Genomic DNA, 20,178 nt, shown 5'->3' on the forward strand with positions numbered 1-20,178 from the left:
AGCCCAGCATTGATCATACAGTCTTGGCTAATTATAGGCCCATCTCTAATCTGCCTTTTTCATCTAAGGTTTCAGAGAAAAATATTTATTGCCAATTAAGTCAGCTTTTGAATGAAAATGGGATTTTGGAAGCATTTCCGTCAGGTTTTAAGCCGTTTCATAGCACAGAGTCTGTGTTACTTAGGTCTTTAATGACATTTTCTGGCATGTGACGCTGGGAACTGTGTTATTTTGGTTTTACTCAATTTAACTGCTGCTTTCTATACTGTTAATGACAGTATTTTATTATTTCGACTTCATAATTTGGTGGGCATTGGTGGTACTGTGCTTGAGTGGTTCCAGTCTTATTTGACAGACAGGATGCTTTCTGTGAATATTGGTGGCTTCAAATGTTCTGTAGTCCCTTTGTCATGTGGCGTTCCACAGGGCTCTATTTTGAGGCCTTTGCTCTTTTCACTGTATTTATTGCCTCTTCTTAGTAGGTACGCCTTCTTAAGCTGGATCGTGCTAACCGATACTCAGCATTGAGGCCAGGCGTTACTCAACGTACCAGACCCATCATTATAAAATTGATAATACTAGTTATGAATAAGTTGTGTCTCTGTACCTGGAATGTAAGGGGTATTCACAATCCTATTAGGTGGACAACAATACTTGCATGTTTAAAGAAGGATGGTATAGATGTTGCTATGCTACAAGAGGCACAATTTGACGATAAAGAGCATTCAAAGTTGCAGCAAAGTGCATTTGGACAAGCATTTTGCTTCATATTTTACATTAAGAAGTAAAGGAGTAGCAATTCTAATAAAGAAAAGTGTACCTTTTAATATATCTAAGTGTCAAGGACCCACAGGGTTGCCATGTAATAGTCAAAGGAACTCTGCAAGGTCGAAACATCGTAATGATGAACAAGTATGCTCCACCTGCTTATTCAGTTACTTTCCTCACTAAATTGTTTCTGGATTTAGCTCCATTTCTTTCTAATTCTACTGTTATTGTTGATGGGGATTTTAATTTAGTATTTAATCCGATTATAGATAGATTTCCACATAGTAGTATGACTCCCTCTCTTCAGGCTAATACACCTTCTGCTTTATTTGAGGAGGTTGGGCTGACTTATGTTTGGAGGTGCATACACCCTTTGGATAAACATACACCTTTTTTTCTACACTGCATAAGTGTCAAACCAGAACTGATTACTTTTATCAAGAATGGACTTACATTTAGTTTCATCATGTGATATAAAAAGTATAATTATTTCTGATGATGCTGGAGTGATTATGGACTTAAATCTTAATTATTATTATTAGTATTGTATCAGTCTTGTCACTGGAGATTTAATAATACAATTCTTAAAGATGAGAAACTTATATCTTACTTTTCTACAGAATTTAAAGTATTTCTGAAAATTAATATTCCCTCGGCCAGCAATGCCTGAGAAACATGTAGGGCTTGTGCAAGAGGGCTAATTATTTCATATTCTGCAACAAAGAAGCGTCAAAGAGGGGAGAAAATTTTTTTTGAGAGAGTGAGATAACGGATAAAGAAAAAGTCTATATTCTTTCTCCATCACTGTGGCAGGAAATTACTACACTTAGGTCTACTTTAAATTGCCTTCTTACTAGGGATGCAGAGAAGAAAATTAAGTATGCTAGATAGAGGTTTTATTAGTATGAAGACAAAGCGGGGAAATGTCTGTCCTATTTTGTTAAGAAGAGTGCGGAATCTGATACTATTGTGGCTGTATCTGACAAAGAAGGCCATAAGATTTACAAAAATAGACTGATAAATGACTGTTTTAAGAATTTGTATATTAAAAAAAATTTTTATTCCTCAGAACAAGTGGATAACTTTTTTACTCAATTTAATTTCCCAACTTTGTCAGAATAGCAGAAGTTGCCCTTAATGCTCCTGTAACAAAAACTGAAGTGATCAGAGCTATTACATTACAAAATGGAAAGTCGCCAGGGCCCGATAGTTTCTCTTGTGAATTTTATTAACAGTTTCAAAATATTCTGGTACAACCTCTGTGGGATATGTTCAATCACTCTTTAGCTGTAGGTGAATTCCCAAAAACACTGAAGGAGGCTAGTATATTTTAATTTTGAAAAAAGGGAAGTGTCCTGAATTTTGCACATCTTATAGGCCTGTAGCCCTTTTAAATGTAGATAGATGCTTTCTAAAATCGTAGTCTTCTGTTTGGAGAATCTTGTACCAATATTGGTAAAGGAAGACCAGACAGGTGTTATTAAGGTCTGGAACTCTGTTGAACGCCATTCATGTTTTTAAACAAAAAATTCTATTTGTGGTCTGGTGCTTTTCCTCGATGCAGAGAAAGCATTTGACCGAATTGAGTGGTCATTCTTATTATCTACACTGGGTAAATTTGGGATGGGGACAATTTAGAAAAATGGGTTAAAATTATATATACTAGAGCACAAGTAGCAGTTTTGACTAACAGAATCCAGTCTGACTACTTTAACACTTACAGAGGTGTGATGCAGGGTTGTCCTTTATCGCCCCTTTTATTTGCTTTAAGCTGCGTTTACACATAACGACAAGTCACAAATGCCACGAAGTACACATTCTTGGCCGCTGATCACGAATGTGATGATTCGGGGCAGAGGCATCAGGTGCCCTCAGGAACTGCTGCAACCTGGTACCATGCTTTACGATTAATGGCACATGTTGCTGGAGAATTATCAGGAACCATTACGCACGGTCAAGAATAGTGTTCCGCGTTGTTGCGCGCTGTTGCACGTAACAGTGCATGGTTAAGTTCTGTCACGTTGTGAACGAGGTGAATTGTCTCCACACACACACACCCATATTCATCCAACTGTTGCTAATAATTCAGATCGCTCCAGTTTTTCAGAAGAACTTTGTGACTGCATGCGTAGTTGGGCTCTATGCCATGGAGTGGTGCAGAGAGGAGGAGGAGGAGATGGACAGAGCCAGATGTGTGGCTTCATACGGCTCTCCTCTCGTGCGTTTTCCCAAACATCAGGCACATGCAGCAGGTGGAACACCTGCAGGAGCGTGCTGAGGAGAACTGAAATGCGACTTTTAGCCGACTTGGTGTCAGCAATCAAACTGAATGCGGTGCAGGAGGGTTTAATTGTGCGCACGCTTCTTCCTCCGCCGTAAGTCTCCTCTCGCTCCTCTGGTTCCTCTGGCTCAGGCTCGTTCTCCCGCTCATCGGTTACAACAGCAGGTGGAACACCTGCAGGAGCGTCCCGAGGAGCTTCAGCAGGAACTGTGGAATAACACGTGGCTGACTTCGCGTCACTGTTCCTCTTCGGCATACTGCATCAGACTGAATGTTGTGGAGCCGAGTTTAATTGTGTGCACGTGACAGAAAACTTATTCGTCGTGGCGCGCAGTGAAATGTGACGCTGCGTTACAAGTCATGTCAAAACTGGACAGTTTCGTGTCACTTCGTAATAACGCGTGAGTTTGGGCTCCAAGAACCATCACAGGAACCACTACGAACGTTGCCATGTTCTATTAAGGATCACTACTCATCAAGACGGATCAACACGCTCAGTTGCGACCTCTACTACGTAAGGCGAAATGAGGGTGGCGTGTGACATTCGTGGAAGATTTTTTGACAGCCAAAAACATGCTCCACGAATATCAAGAGTATCACGCACCAACACGCACTATTAAGAAACCTGTTCAGATGTGTTGTCACTTTAAGAATGTCAGGAATGTGTCACAAATGACAGAAAAATGACATTCGTAACGCGTCTTGCTTATGTGTAAACTTACCATTAGCTATAGAGCTACTTGCTGGGGCTATAAGTGTGACAACTACAATACGTAATTAAGAGATCAGACAGTTGTGTCAAAATAACATTGTATGCAGATGATGTTTTAATTCTCCTGACCAACCCTGAACCAGCTATATGAGGACTTATTGATGTGATTGACAGATTTAATAGATTTTCTGGTTGTAAGATTAACTTGGCCAGAGGCTATGCCCTTGGTTCTCTTTCAATGATACCAACTATAGAGCTTCCCTTTCCTTAATGTCTCCTAATGGGTTTGAGTATCTGGGAAATCAATTATATAGAGCTAACTTCATACCTTTATTTTTGAAAAATTAAGCAGGACTTAGAAGGTTGGATGTCTTTACCGATCTCTGCGTTAGACCATATAGCCCTGGTTAAAATTAATGTGTTGCCCAGGTTGCTGTATCCTATTCATCCTATTCAAATGGTCCCTGTCTTATTCGCCAAAAGGGTGTTGAAGATATACGAGTAAATGGTGGGCTCAGGTCTTATTTGGAACAAGCGTAGACCCAGGTTAAAGATGACAGTACTACATTTACCAAGTTGGAAGGGGGGTTTGAATTTGCTTAATATTACAATATACCAATTGTGCGCCCACTTAAGGTTTATAAAATGACTGGGTTAAGGGTCAAGATTCAATTTGGATGACTACTGAGGCGGCATTGTCACAGTGCAGACTTAAGGACTTATTGTTTTTTGATAAGTTTAAGGAACTTAAAGTTCATTGTACAAATCCTGTAACATGCAACGCTTTAAAAGCCTGGCGACTTGTGTGTCGTTTTGAGGGAAGCGCGAATATTACCTTTAGGTTTACTCCAATAATAAATAACCCTGCTTTTCCATCAGGCTCTTCAGATTCTTGTTTTCATTCATGGCTTACTAGGAATATCAAATCTCTCAATGATCTGTTTTTAGAGGATGAACTTTTGCCATTTGAACAACTAATTAATATAGGTTCCTGAAACAGGACTTTCTTTTTCATTTTTGCAAATAAGACATTAGATTATTCATAGTACAACTCTTATTGATCACCCTGAAATATCTGCAGTGAAGAAAATCCTGTTTGGACAACAATCGAAAGTATTTTTGAGTTAATTTTATCGAGTACGGAATGGTTTACATATTACAGATACACAGGGGGTAGAGGTGTGTGGAAGGAGCTGTCTGTGACTATAGATAAAGAAATATGGGATGCTATTTGGTCTTTTGCAAAAAAGATTTCAATTTGTACTGTGACAAGAGCAATAAAATTTTAAATTTTACAGACTGCAGATATCTCTTCATTGCAGGCACCTCTTTAACCAAATTCTATACCCTTTGTGTCTGAAGTGTAAAACTGAAGTGGGAAACTCCCCGTTTATGGTCTTGTCATGAGCTTCAAAGATATTGGCTGAAAATTAACAGTGAAATTGAGAAAATATTTAATATCAATATAGCAGTGGACCCTATGACTGACTCTGGGGCTGCCAAGCAAATATGTTAAAAAAGTAACTGATAAAAGAATGTTTAAGACTGTTAAAAGACTGAATATTTTAACATTTGCAGTAATGAAAAATATTCTTTTGCAATGGGTTAGTGATAAGTCTCCTGTCTGTGGCTGACGTAAAAACATTTTTTTGATCTTTCTTTGGAATACCCGATAATGAAGACCAGTTTTACAAAACATGGTGTCCTTTTTTGGACTATATTGGATTGGACCCCTCTTGTTTATGTTAAATGGAGAGAGAGAAAAAAAAAAAGAAAATCCCAATAAAAACAATGAAAATGAATGATCAGGCCTGTGAGAGCCAGAATTCTTGCTGGTTGGTAGGTGATCAAATACTTATTTCATGCAATAAAATGAAATTAATAATAATAATAAAAAAAAATCATACAATGTGATTTTCTCAATTTTGGTTTTTGTTTTTAGATTCTGTCTCACAGTTGAAGTGTACCTACGATAAAAATTACAGACCTCTCCATTCGTTGTAGGTGGGAAAACTTGCAAAACCCACAGTGGATCAAATACTTATTTGCCCGATTCGCAATATTCACGACAGTTTTGAGGCAGGACATGACTATTCTCAATGGGGCGCCACAGCGAGAGACAATATCCATGACCATGTGTAATGATTCCTAATGAATCGCCAGCAATTTGTGCCATTAATCGGAATGCGTGTTAACAGATTGGGACAGTGCATGACGCCTCTGCTCCGAATAATCAAATTCAATTTCATCTCCATTAACAAAATAATAATAATAAAAAAAACTGACAAACATTTTCTCTTTTTTTATTAAAGTGAATACAACTTTCTTCCATACACATATATAAAATAAAAACCTGGCAGCACCACAACAATTTGGTTAAAAATAAAACATAGTGCTAAAAACTTATTCACTTACAGAGCTTGGCATTACTTCTTAAACTGGCATTACTGTGATGTCAGATCATAAAACCAAACCCTAAAGGCAGCTCTTTGTCAGCAAAATAACATACTACCAGGAAAAATTTGAAGAAACTAAACATCAGGGCCAGTTTCTTATATTCAATTTCTACATGTTGTGTGGGCTGTAGTCAAAGTTTCCACTGTTTTTTGATTATTCTGATTTGGCAGGTGGTAACTTGGGTTGGGTGGTCAGGTGGCTCGCTGTGATTGCTGATGAAATAGTGGACTTAGTAGAGGACCAAGCTGAGATGCTTGCACATCATTTAGGAGAGGTTAACTCACCTGTTCCAGACTAATATGACCCCAATGAACAACTTGAGATATGTGCCAAAATCTCTATCAAAGACAAACAGCCCAAAATGCCCACACCCTTTTTCATCCCAAGTGTTACTTCAAATACAGATGTATTTTCTAAACAGCAGCAGCTACAGATTTTCCAAGGTGTTGAACATGTTGAAAATGACCAGTACATTTTTGGGAGGGTCAAAGAAAAGTGTAAAATTTCTATTTTGATATTTTAAGAGAAAATGACTAAAATAAGTGGGTCAACGTATTACCACACATCCAAAGAAAATGAACATTTTCCAAATATTTAATTTTTATTTTCAGTCCTACTGTTATCAATGGAATATGCATTTAAAGTGAAAATACAAAAACTTTGTATCTTTGGCAGACAGCACTATCTAGAGATCTTAAATGTTTTAAAGATTATCAGGGAACATCCACAACAGAAAGTTTAAGATATTAAATATGTGGCAATTCCAGACTGTATGTAGGTCATTTGACCTGATGTTTTTTTCGTAAAATATAAAAATTTGAAATTTTACACTCTATGACCCTTCTAAACATGTACTGGTCATTCTGAGCATACCAAGTACCTTGGAAAACCTTCAGCTGCTGCAGTTTAGAAAATCCAGCTGTATTTGAAGTAACACTTGGGATGAGTGGTCATTTTCGGGCTGTTACATGCTTGTCTCAGCGAGGTCCCAGACTAATTTTGTTCATGTAAATGTGGAGCTGATGAGTAGGATTGAGAAAGGAGAGCCTGAAGACCATCAAACAATTGCCCTATAATGCTTTCAGTTGAGCGGGTACTTTCTTCCATAAACCTGGAACGAAGCCTCTCTTCTCTTTCCAGATTCCTCTCGTGCTGCTGTTGTATACTGTCCAGGAAAGATCTCTGCTGGGCTGACCGATCACTCAGGAGCTTGGCATCACCAGATGATGACTTTCGATCTAGAAAGAATGTATAATTGCAGATAGCAAAGAAAAAAAGGTTTGTTTTTCTCTTTGTGGATCTCTCAGTCATGTATTATACCAAAGAATCATCCTGCTTCTATATTCAAATATGTTGTAACTTATCCACACGGCTTTTGACTTCACAAAGCTCAAAACAGGAAAACAAAATTGAAATGAAAATGTTTGTGTCTCAACTGTCTAAAGGATATTAACTGTCATATTCTGCTGGAACTTTGTAATATTACCATTTCTAAAAAATAAAGCACTGCAAATAAATAAATATGCAATGACTTGAACATTTTTTTTTTTCAACAAGCTCTACAGGAAATTTCAATAACTCACTGGGGTCTTATTTTGCAGCATATTACTCTTTAAAAAAGCTCACTTTTTTTGTCTGGAGCCTCCTCTGTGTGGTCTTCAGGTTGTTAAGCTGCTGTCATCAATCTCCTCCGACGTGCTGTTTCCATCATCATCTGTATATAAGAGCAGAAAATAACGTGATGTACTAAAGTGAACGAGGATAAAGAGTGTTGGTTAACTCGATGCCAGACTGTGGTCATGCACTTTACTCCGCAAATAAGCTTATGGGATAACTTAACATGAATCCCCAATATTAACTTGAACTAAAGCCACACATTTGGCTCAAAGTACATCTAGTAAAAAAAAAAAAAGAAATGCTGAGTTAGCGTGATATTATCAGGAGTTACCTCCAGGCTTTCCGGTGTCTTCGGTGAACTTTCCTCGGGTGGAAAACCGACTTCTACTCCAGTGTGCTCCTTGGAAAGCAGTCGACCTCCGATTATTACTCCATTAATACATAATAAGTGAAGCTGGTTGGAGCCACGCCGCTTCTGCTCGTTTTTAGCTGCTTGTACAAAGCGCTCGTTGCTTCCCAGCGGTTTTTAATTTGCTCTACTGACCTGCTGACTCGGGACACAACAAGTCTATGCTGCCAACTTACGTCCGTCAAGCTTTTCCACTTATTTTAAATTATTTAAAAAAGTTGACGAGTGTCGGATCTTGTAAGTCCAGCTGTATTATTTCCGGGAACATAGAGCAGGAAGCGTCACGTGGTGATGTGACGTAACAGACATGCGCAATAAGGCTTCACACAGGCGGACAATCCGATGTGCCGTTTACATGGAACGCGATCGGGTTAAAACAGGGTTACACCACCTCCTCTAACCCGATCATAATTTCGATTGGATTGGGCTATTCTAATCAGATGGAGCTGTTTACATGGCGTGATTTTGATCTGATTGTTCAATCTGATTGTTCAATCAGATTACTTTTGGTCCATGTAACCGCAGCAGCGCGCCTTTTTTGTTTGGAGCCGGAAGTTGAAAATCACATGATGCGTTGCGTCACGTCTTAACAACCGGATAGTGGGACTTTCAAAAACGTGATCCAGAACTAGGCAAATGACTGTATTTGGAGTCAGCCTGGGTCAGTCTGCCGCTAACGTGAACCCCACATAATGGCTCTTTCCTGTGATCCAGGGAGATTTGTCCAGGTTCTGTCACTAAATCCAAGCATTCCTCCTTACTGTTTTTGCTGGAAATGGATGGAAAGATATTCCGTGTCTGTAACGATAGGTGATACAGATGCAGCATATAATTTTAACACGAAACGAGCGAGATGGCAAACGAGTTGCTGTCGCCCCCAGAATACCTAATACAGAATACCTACAGCAGGCGCTGAACGAGGGGGCCGGAAGTATCAAATCTCCAAAACCTTACTGAAACAACAGTAAATATTAACCTGATATTGACCTATATAATTCTAGTTTATATGGTAAAGACGTTTTGTAGAATGACTACTAGATTTACTCGTATTCTTAACGAGCTTACGCATTTCCGTCACCGAATAGGATTCCGTTTGTCGACTGGAGATCCAGTGAGTCAGCAGAAAAACGTAAGAGCGACAACACAAATATTAATTTATATTCTGCACTCGCTTATAATATAATATAAGCACACATGTTAAAAGAGAAAATGAAAAAGATGGCGCGTTACTTACCTACCTGCTCAGTATTTTAGGACACAGAGCGGGATCGGACACAGTCAGTTGGTTTAGTTTCTGGAGAGCTGCCCCGCCCCTCCCCGCTGCTCCAATCATCTGCGGCGACACGAGCCGCTTTCTTGAGGTTTCGTTTTTGGAGAAACGCAATGGAAACAGCAGGAAGCCACCCCGTGTCACAGAAACTCGTGCCAAATCAAACGTCGAATGCCACCGTGTCTCAGCATTAAAATGAGCAACTTAGGAAAAATCCAACTGTTGCTATCACTGCCCATTTTCGCAACTAAAATCTCAAATAGAAATACGTTTTGAGCAGTAGTGGAGATAGTTGAGAGTAACATAAATACACAAAGTATTCAGTGCTACACACTTTTTACAGAGTTTATGTCACAGCCTTATTCCAAAATGGATGAAATTTTTTTCCTCAAAATTCTACACACACTACCCCATAATGACAATGTGAAAAAAGTTTTGAGATTTTTGCAAATTTGTTAAAAAAAAAAACACTAAGAAATCACATGTGGGTGATTCTTAGACTACGGGCACTTATGTCCTTTGATCATATTGTATGAAAGACAGAAAAAAGGGGGAAATTTCACACTTTTATAGTTATCTTTGCAATGAAAGTGTGTTAAGAAAGTTGTTCTAGTAGTCTATGATGACTTTTTCACCTTTTTTCAGCATCATTATATGCAAATATTGCCGTTTTGTGCTTGTCCCACACCCAGACTTTTGATCTTCAATGATAAAATGAATGGTAAAGAAACATTTTTCTAATGTTTTAAAATATCTCTGAATAAAATATCAGTAAAATAATCAAAACATAATTGGAGTATTCAATGTCATACAACTGTTGTGATTTTTTTAAACAAAATGTAGTTGTCCCACACTATTGCCGTAATTTCCACCACAACACTAATGTCCCTTTAAACAGTTTCTATGAAAGATTGTTTGGGTAGTTTCTATGGAGATAAACAGTGACATCAGAGCACATGTATATAGCGCCAAATCACAACAAACAGTTGCCCCAAGGCGCTTTATATTGTAAGGCAATGGTGTGGTGGAAATTACATTTACAAGGCCAATAGTGCCCGTAGTTAAAGGATCACCCATGCACGTAAGTATTCACAGCCTTTGCCATGAAGCTCAAAATTGAGGTCAGGTGCATCCTGTTTCCACTGATCATCCTTGAGATGTTTCTACAGCTTAATTGGAGTCCACCTGGAGCGAATTCAGTTGATTGGACATGATTTGGAAAGACATACACCTGTCTACATACAAGTTCCCACAGTTGACAGTGCATGATAGAGCACAAATCAAGCATGAAGTCAAAGGAATTGTCTGTCGATCTCCGAGACAGGATTGTCGAGGCACAAATCTGAGGAAGGGAACAGAAATATTTCTGCAGCTTTGAAATTCCCAGGGAGCACAGTGGCCGCCATCATCCATAAATGGAAGAAGTTCGGATCCACCAGGATTCTTCCTAGAGGTGGCCGCCCGTCTAAAGTAAGTGATCAGGGAAGAAGGGCCTTATTCAGGGAGGTGACCAAGAACCCAATGGTCACTCTGTCAGAGCTCCAGCATTCCTCTGTGGAAGAGAAGAGAACCTTCCAGAAGAACAACCATCTCTGCAGCAATCCACCAATCAGGCCTGTATGGTAGAGTGGCCAGACAGAAGCCACTCCTTAGTAAAAGGCACATGGCAGCCCACCTGGAGTTTGCCAAAAGGCACCTGATGGACTCTCACACCATAAGAAACAAAATTCTCTGGACTGATCAGATAAAGATTGAACTCTTTGTTGTGAATGCCAGGTGTCATGTTTGGAGGACACAGGCACCATCCCTACAGTGAAGCATGGTGGTGGCAGCATCATGTTGTGGGGATGTTTTTCAACAGCAGGAACTGGGAAACTAGTCAGGATTGAGTGAAAGATGAATGCAGCAATGTACAGAGACATCCTGGATGAAAACCTGCTCCAGAGCGCTCTTGACCTCAGACTAGGTTTATCTTTCAACAGGACAATGACCCAAAGCACATAGCCAAGATATCAAAGGAGTGGCTTCAGGACAACTCTGTGAATGTCACTGAGTGGTCCAGTCAGAGCCCAGACCTGAATCCAAATGAACATCTCTGGAGAAATCTGAAAATGGCTGTGCACTGACACTCCCCATCCAACCTGATGGCACTTGAGAGGTGCTGCAAAGAGGAATGGGCAAAACTGCCCAAAGACAGGTGTGCCAAGCTTGTGGCATCATATTCAAGAAGACTTGAGGCTGTAATTGCCACCAAAGGTGCATCAACAAAGTATTGCGCAAAGGGTGTGAATACCTATGTACATATGCTTTCTTAGCTTTGTTGTTGTTTAAATACATTTTCAAAAAAAAAAACTTTCATGTTGTCATTATGGGGTGCTGTGAGTAGAATTTTGAGGGGGGAAAATGAATTTACTCCATTTTGGAATAAGGCTGCAACATAAAATGTAGAAACAGTGAAGCGCTGTGAATTCCTTCTGGATGCACTGTAAGTACACTTAGGTATAAAGTACAGCTATTACGGCTGTTGTTGGACCACATTAGTACAAAGAGCACTGCAATTTCCTGATAGGCAATATAATTTGAATATCAAAGTAATTGCTGGGAAAGTTGTTCCCTGGACCAGTTCTCCTATTTAAGACTACTATAAAATAACAAATTACAAAAATGTTTCATATAAAACTACATTTTCATGATATCAGCATAAAAGAATTGTGAAGTGTTGTGAATTGACATTTGTTCTGCAGGTACGCTTGATGGATTTGTAGAAATTAAAATTTTATTTAAGTTTAACAACATAACTTGGGGGGAAAATGTACTGGAAAAATGAAAAACTACTGTAAGCTGTGGCCAAACCAATGATTGCATGTAAAAATAGAAATAAACTCTGATGTCAAGACTTGCAGCTTCAGACTTGTTCTCTAAAGCGGTTAAGTCTGAAAAGGGAGGAAACCCTTTAACTAAAAGGTCGGACTGGTTGTTCAACAAGCTTTGTTGCAGTGACTTAAAAAAAAAAAAATCTTGTAATAAATGTCAGTCTGAAATGATCCAGACTGTATGAATCATCTTTTAAGACAACTGGATGAATACCAATGAACCCAAATGCTCATGTGTCAATGAACAAGCACAACTTTAGTATAAAAAAAAACTAGAATTTTATGTGCACGTCAATAACTTCATTCTCATCCCCTTGAAAAATTTATCTACAACATTAAACGTTCTGCAGCCTGACCTCTAAACTCACAGCTGAGCAAAATAATCACAAAATTAAAGTTTCTGAACACCCTTTGGAACCGTTTGCTCAGTCAGCACGGTAAGTCTTGAGAGAAGAAGCAGTTTAGCAGCATTATCTAAAATAAAGCACATTTAGGGTAATGCACTTTAACAATGCCTGAAAGCAAAGTGCTATTTTTTTTTAAAGGCACATTGGTAGAATTAAACCATTTATCATTAATGATCCAATCTCTAGAAAAATATACATATCTGTGCAGTGAGCAGGCTCACTGAGAAATGCAACACTGCACGACCGTTCAACAACATCCAGACACGTTTCTGCACAACAAATGGATTTTTGAACATGTAAAATAAAATAGATTGTCTTTGCTACATGAAAGCATCCAACAAAACACTGTTGGTTTAACACACTTCTTCAAAGTGAAGGCAGCAGACCCATGAACGGTTCTGTTGGGGATTACTTAATACATACTGGGCAGAAGGCACTTATTTTGGGGTGCAGCTGCTCCACCTTGCAGGAGGTTCCAGGCACTGCAAACTGGTCACCACCAGAGGGCAGCACTCATTCAGTGTCCCTCTATACTTCTGCGTGCATTGGCTCCACTGGACCCTGGTTCAGTTCACAGTGGCTCACCGTGTGATGTAGCAGAGTCTGACACTGTGTGCACGTCAGACTGACTGGATCCTGTCTGTGTCAGTGGAATGGAAGCAGATTCTGAGGCATGGTTCTCAGTCTGTGTGGATAGTTCTGGTACTGTCTGAACTTGTAAATTTGAAGCTGTAGGTTCTTCTGGTGCAGGAGGAGCCTCCGATTCAGTCCATATGGTATCGGAGACCTGCAGCTGCTGTGAAGGTTCTGCAGACAACAGTAACTGTGTATGTGAGGAAGGTGATGGTGTGAGTGTTTGTAAATGTTGACTGTGCGTCTCCTTTTGTTCTTCCATGTCCTGGATTTGTGATTGTACAAGCCGCTCTGCAGTAGAGTAATATGGCAGGAATGGCCGCTCTGCCGCACAAGACCGCATGGCTCGGTAGGTGTGCATCAGCAAGTGGGGGAAACGGGATGTGAAATAGGAGACAAAGTCATCAGGGATGGAGCCCAGCGTCTCCTGGACCTCAGCAGGCAGCTCTCGGTAATGATGTTTCTGTTGAGCAAAGCAAAGCTCTAAGTCTGACAATGAAGAACAAAACCAAACATTTAAATAACTCACTGTCACAGTTACCAGGACAAATTCTTACCTTGTTTCTCATTGCACGAAGCAGGTCTCTTACTGAGCCTCCTTTATAGGAGCGAAATTTACGGAGATCTGCCGAACAAAGACACCAAATGCCATCCATCCATCAAAACAAGAACCAAACATTTTATAACATTTTTTAAAAGCAAACCTATCAATAAAGTGCCAACATTTAATCAGTGCAGTTTAAAAACAAAATAACCAAGAACAATCAGAGATTTCTGACATCCACCAAGAGTTGACAAGGACTCAAAATAAAAGATATGTGATTCACATGGTGACCTGGGCTTTACCTGGATCTGGATGCCACAACACAATGCAATAATTGAATACTGATCCAGAATGGTCTGACTGATTGAGTTGTTGCAATCTGATATTTAATTCACAAGCTGAAAAAAAAAAAATAGTGTCTTCCTGATCTTGGTTTTACAACGTGATGTTGTACCTTTCTGCTGCAGAATCTGCATAGTGATCTGGATCACTCCCAACAAATCGTGAGAAAGGATTTGTATCCAGTTCACCTCCAAAATTCAATGGAGTCTTCCATGGCCTACTATCTATCTGTGGTGAAAATTTCATAAAAATCAGAGCAGTACTTTTGACATAATCCTTAAAATCTACAAAGTGAAATCCTGATCCAGAATCTGGATCCAGATCACCTCCAAAATTCAATGATGTCTTCCCAGGCCAAACACCAATGTGTGGTGAAAATCTGTTCCGTTTTGACGTAATCTTTCAAAGCCCACATAAAGCAAGATCATGATCCAGAATCCAGATCACCTCCAAAATTTAATGAAGTCTTTTATGGCCTAATATCTATCTGTGGTGAAAATTTTGTCAAAATCTGTACAGACGTTTTGACGAAATCCTGCTAACAGAAATATACGCCAATCTAGTCCATGGGCAAAGCAGGTTTTCAGTACCACTGAAGGTGACCAAACGACACTTAGAATCCAGCCTCAGTGTACCATAGCCTACACAAAAATGTATGATAACCATCACTGGGTGGGAGCTGTAACCAGCTACAAGTCAATGAAGAATTACACAGAGGTCAAAATGTAAAAATGCTCCAATCATGTTGAAAACTATATCACATTATTTGTCTGATCAAAGCTATTCTAAAAAGGTATAGTTTGGACTATCTGTGACCGAATGTTATGGAGTTATGGGGTAAAAACAGCAAAAATGGTGACAAAAGGTCAGTTTCAGTTTGTACAGGGGTCAAAAGTTAAAGTTGCTCCAATTTCAGTAAAAAATGATGCAAATTATTGTTTGGGTTAATAGGGTTCTAATAAGGAATAGTTTGCATCATTTGTCATGCTTAGTTACAGAGGTGTCAAATCCAGCTTCAGAAAGTAAAAGTCCAGCCACATATTTGTTCCATCTTCCCAATAAACCAGCTGATTGTAATTAGTTCAGCTCTTCAGGCAGGTGGATGAGCTAATTATTGAGATCACCTGTTTTAGGTGCACAGGTAGAAGCCACACATGGGAGGGTTTTTACTTTCTGAAGCTGGATTTGACACCTTTGCTTAGTTATCACATTACAGGGTAAAATAGGTCTCAAGTCATCGAATCCAATGGACATCAACCTTGTTTGACCTTTACTTTGGAGACCAAACATTCAACACATTCAAAACTATTCCATTTATTAATCCTTTTATTTCAACAAATGTTGTTGTTGTCCATTCGGCTGCTCCCGTTTTTGCTCGGGGTCGTGTGCATCATTTTTCTACTGAAATTGGAGCAACTTTAACTTTTGACCCCTGTACAAACTGAAACTGATCCGTGTTGCCATTCTTACTGTTTTTACCCCTTAACTCCAGAACATTCCAGCACAGATAGTCCAAACAATACCTTTTTGGAATCGCTATGATCAGACAAATAATGCGATATAGTTTTCAACATGACTGAAGCATTTTTACATTTTGACCTCTGTGTAATTCTTCATTGACCCCTAGGTGGCTACAGCTACCACCCTGTGATGGTTATCATACATTTTTGTGTAGGTCATGGTACACTGAGGCTGGATTCTAAGTGTCGTTTGGTCACCTTCAGTGGTACCAATCAGGTCAAAATTGATTATTGGCTCCTGGACTAATGATTATTAGATCCTTGGTGAACATAACCAGTGAACAAAGTTGGGGTCAAAAACAGAACTGGATCACCTGTGAATTTTACAACAACATGAGAACTGATCAGAAAAAGTACTTTGTTCCAGAGTCTGACTGTGTGTGTGCAAAGATCCGGCATCATACCTGTCTGCAATGGCACTGTGATGTGTTTTCTCCAGTCGCACTTGACAACAGCTCTACCTCCTCTCTCCAGCTGCCTCACAACTGATCCGTCTAACAGTTCCTTTTCTATTCTGTCACTCACATCCTGCAATAAGCCACAGAAGACCTCACTGCATGCACCAGACGTCTGCAGTCTCAGTTATTTTACATTATCGTGTTAGTTAAAACTGAAAGGGAGAAAGTTAAGGTAATGTCTAATATATCTATTGTTCAAAATCAAAGACATGCATTTATTTAAAGAGATCACAGCAGCCAACATGCTAATTTTATCTGTTTTTCACCATCTAGTTGCTTTAGATTATTGGTTAAGGAACTTTCACTTTTATTTAGCATAGCTATAAAACATACAGTAGTGTTCAGAGTAATAGTAGTGCTATGTGACTAATACAGGTTTTGAGTATATTTCTTATTGTTACATGGGAAACAAGGTACCACTAGATTCAGTAGATTCTCACAAATCCAACAAGACCAAGCATTCATGATATGCACACTCTTAAGGCTATGAAATTGGGCTATTAGTAAAAAAAAAAGTAGAAAACGGGGTGTTCACAATAATAGTAGTGTGGCATTCAGTCAGTGAGTTCGTCAATTTTGTGGAACAAACAGGTGACCTAAAGAGAAATGGAGGAATATTTTGTGGACTGATGAGAGTAAAATTGTTCTTTTTGGGTCCAAGGGCCGCAGACAGTTTGTGAGATGACCCCCAAACTCTGAATTCAAGCCACAGTTCACAGTGAAGACAGTGAAGCATAGTGGTGCAAGCATCATGATATGGGCATGTTTCTCCTACTATGGTGTTGGGCCTATATATCGCATACCAGGTATCATGGATCACTTTGGATATGTCAAAATACTAGAAGAGGTCATGTTGCCTTATGCTGAAGAGGACATGCCCTTGAAATGGGTGTTTCAACAAGACAATGACCCCAAGCACATTAGTACACGAGCAAAATCTTGGTTCCAAACCAACAAAATGAATGCCTTGCAGATGTGAAGAAATCATGAAAAACTGTGGTCATACAACTAAATACTAGTTCAGAGATTCACAGGATTGCTAAAAAAGCAGTTTGAACATAATAGTTTTGAGTTTGTAGCGTCAACAGCAGATGCTACTATTATTGTGAACACCCCCTTTTCTACTTTTTTTTACTAATAGCCCAATTTCATAGCCTTAAGAGTGTGCATATCATGAATGCTTGGTCTTGTTGAATTTGTGAGAATCTACTGAATCTACTGGTACCTTGTTTTCCATGTAACAATAAAAAATATACTCAAACCTGGATTAATCTTTTAGTCACATAGCACTACTATTATTCTGAACACTACTGTAAATCGTGTTCTCTGAACTTTTACACCGTGCGGTTCTGTGGTACACTTTGGAGCTGGAACTGAGTACAGTGATTGAAAATAGCCCAGCTTCAGGGCGAATACTGCCATGAACACTACTGGCCAGTAGATGGCAGTAGAGACCTTGAAAACTTGCCAAAACAAAATTCCACATAATCTGTGTTGCTGCGTTTAAGATGCGTGGAATTTAATAAATGTAAACACAATAACAACATCTATAAACCCAGAGAATATATTCACAAGAGTTTTAGGCACTAGAGTTTAATGCTGTTGCCCGTGGAGCCTGATCAGGGTGTCTCAAATGCATTTCTTATGTAGTGAACCTACTGAGATTACCCTATCCTACCCATATGGTCTATTTGAAGAGTTTCAGTCAGGTTTTAGAATTCATCATAGTACAGAAACAGCATTAGTGAAGGTTACAAATGATCTTCTTATGGCCTCAGACAGTGGACTCATCTCTGTGCTTGTTCTGTTAGACCTCAGTGCTGCTTTTGATACTGTTGACCATAAAATTTTATTACAGAGATTAGAGCATGCCATAGGTATTAAAGGCACTGCACTGTGGTGGTTTGAGTCATATTTATCTAATAGATTACAATTTGTTCATGTAAATGGGGAATCGTCTTCACAGACTAAGGTTAATTATGGAGTTCCACAAGGTTCTGTGCTAGGACCAATTTTATTCACTTTATACATGCTTCCCTTAGGCAGTATTATTAGACGGCATTGCTTAAATTTTCATTGTTACGCAGATGATACCCAGCTTTATCTATCCATGAAGCCAGAGGACACACACCATTAGCTAAACTGCAGGATTGTCTTACAGACATAAAGACATGGATGACCTCTAATTTCCTGCTTTTAAACTCAGATAAAACTGAAGTTATTGTACTTGGCCCCACAAATCTTAGAAACATGGTGTCTAACCAGATCCTTACTCTGGATGGCATTACCCTGACCTCTAGTAATACTGTGAGAAATCTTGGAGTCATTTTTGATCAGGATATGTCATTCAAAGCGCATATTAAGCAAATATGTAGGACTGCTTTTTTGCATTTACGCAATATCTCTAAAATTAGAAAGGTCTTGTCTCAGAGTGATGCTGAAAAACTAATTCATGCATTTATTTCCTCTAGGCTGGACTACTGTAATTCATTATTATCAGGTTGTCCTAAAAGTTCCCTGAAAAGCCTTCAGTTAATTCAAAATGCTGCAGCTAGAGTACTAACGGGGACTAGAAGGAGAGAGCATATCTCACCCATATTGGCCTCTCTTCATTGGCTTCCTGTTAATTCTAGAACAGAATTTAAAATTCTTCTTCTTACTTATAAGGTTTGAATATCAGGTCCCATCTATCTTAGGGACCTCATAGTACCATATCACCCCAATAGAGCGCTTTGCTCTCAGACTGCAGGCTTACTTGTAGTTCCTAGGGGTTTGTAAGAGTAGAATGGGAGGCAGAGCCTTCAGCTTTCAGGCTCCTCTCCTGTGGAACCAGCTCCTAATTCAGATCAGGGAGACAGACACCCTCTCTACTTTTAAGATTAGGCTTAAAACTTTCCTTTTTGCTAAGCTTATAGTTAGGGCTGGATCAGGTGACCCTGAACCATCCCTTAGTTATGCTGCTATAGACTTAGACTGCTGAGGGGTTCCCATGATGCACTGAGTGTTTCTTTCTCTTTTTGCTCTGTATGCACCACTCTGCATTTAATCATTAGTGATTGATCTCTGCTCCCCTCCACAGCATGTCTTTTTCCTGGTTCTCTCCCTCAGCCCCAACCAGTCCCAGCAGATGACTGCCCCTCCCTGAGCCTGGTTCTGCTGGAGGTTTCTTCCTGTTAAAAGGGAGTTTTTCCTTCCCACTGTACCAAGTGCTTGCACAACAGGGGGGTCGTTTTGACCGTTGGGGTTTTTACGTAATTATTGTATGGCCTTGCCTTACAATATAAAGCGCCTTGGGGCAACTGTTTGTTGTGATTTGGCGCTATATAAATAAAATTGATTGATTGATTGATAATGCACCTGGACACAGCATGTCGACACTAAACCCTTAAAAATTAGCGCATTACTTTAAAACTAAAACATATATCTGATATTTTCACTTTATAAAACATCAATCAATTAAATTAAATAACCTGTCCGAAATTAGTTTAGTTAAAATTTGAACCATAAGTTAAAAATGTATGCCTCTGGATGACTTGGGTGATATTGCCATCGTATCAGTATGGGGTTAAAAGAAATGATTTTTTTTTTTTTTTTTTGGTGACCAGTTTTCCTTTGCCTGCAGAGGATGGAGCGGTTTCTACTGGAAGCAGCTCTCCTCTGTTTGCAGAGTGTAGAACTACATATCTGCTACAAAACATTTAACAGGTACTTGTAGGTGCTCAACTGATTTTAAATTTTATAAGTGTTTGTAGCTGTTCAGCTTTGTTTACCACACTAACGGTCTAAAAAATTATCGGACAAAAATTTATCGGAAGATAATTAGTCTGATAATGGTTTTCAAAGTTATCTGAAAAGATAATGAAAACATTATCTTCGATAATTATCGG

At 39.2% G+C, this 20,178-nt stretch overlaps 1 protein-coding gene and 1 long non-coding RNA gene across 3 annotated transcripts in view; both read right to left on the bottom strand.

Annotated features, from left to right (window-relative positions):
- Positions 1–6,834: 6,834 nt before the first annotated feature.
- Positions 6,835–9,434, bottom strand: LOC117527400. The gene is made up of 3 exons (XR_004565521.1): positions 8,167–9,434; positions 7,845–7,932; positions 6,835–7,456 (listed from the first exon to the last, which is right to left on the bottom strand). It is a non-coding gene; the product is annotated as an uncharacterized LOC117527400 (long non-coding RNA).
- A 3,210-nt stretch (positions 9,435–12,644) lies between these two features.
- The window catches only part of LOC117527672 (serine/threonine-protein kinase/endoribonuclease IRE1-like), an 81,949-nt gene continuing 74,415 nt past the window's right edge, over positions 12,645–20,178 (bottom strand). For both annotated transcript variants that reach the window (XM_034190117.1, XM_034190116.1), the window contains exons 20-22: positions 16,238–16,361; positions 13,985–14,052; positions 12,645–13,890 (exon numbers count right to left, since the gene is read on the bottom strand). In XM_034190117.1, coding sequence (XP_034046008.1) covers positions 13,366–13,890; positions 13,985–14,052; positions 16,238–16,361 — 717 coding nt within the window. In that variant the 3' untranslated portion in view covers positions 12,645–13,365. The remainder of the gene's footprint in view (positions 13,891–13,984; positions 14,053–16,237; positions 16,362–20,178) is intronic.

This window comes from Thalassophryne amazonica, chromosome 16, assembly GCF_902500255.1.
Source record: "Thalassophryne amazonica chromosome 16, fThaAma1.1, whole genome shotgun sequence".
In the NCBI taxonomy this organism is placed as follows: Eukaryota; Metazoa; Chordata; class Actinopteri; order Batrachoidiformes; family Batrachoididae; genus Thalassophryne; species Thalassophryne amazonica.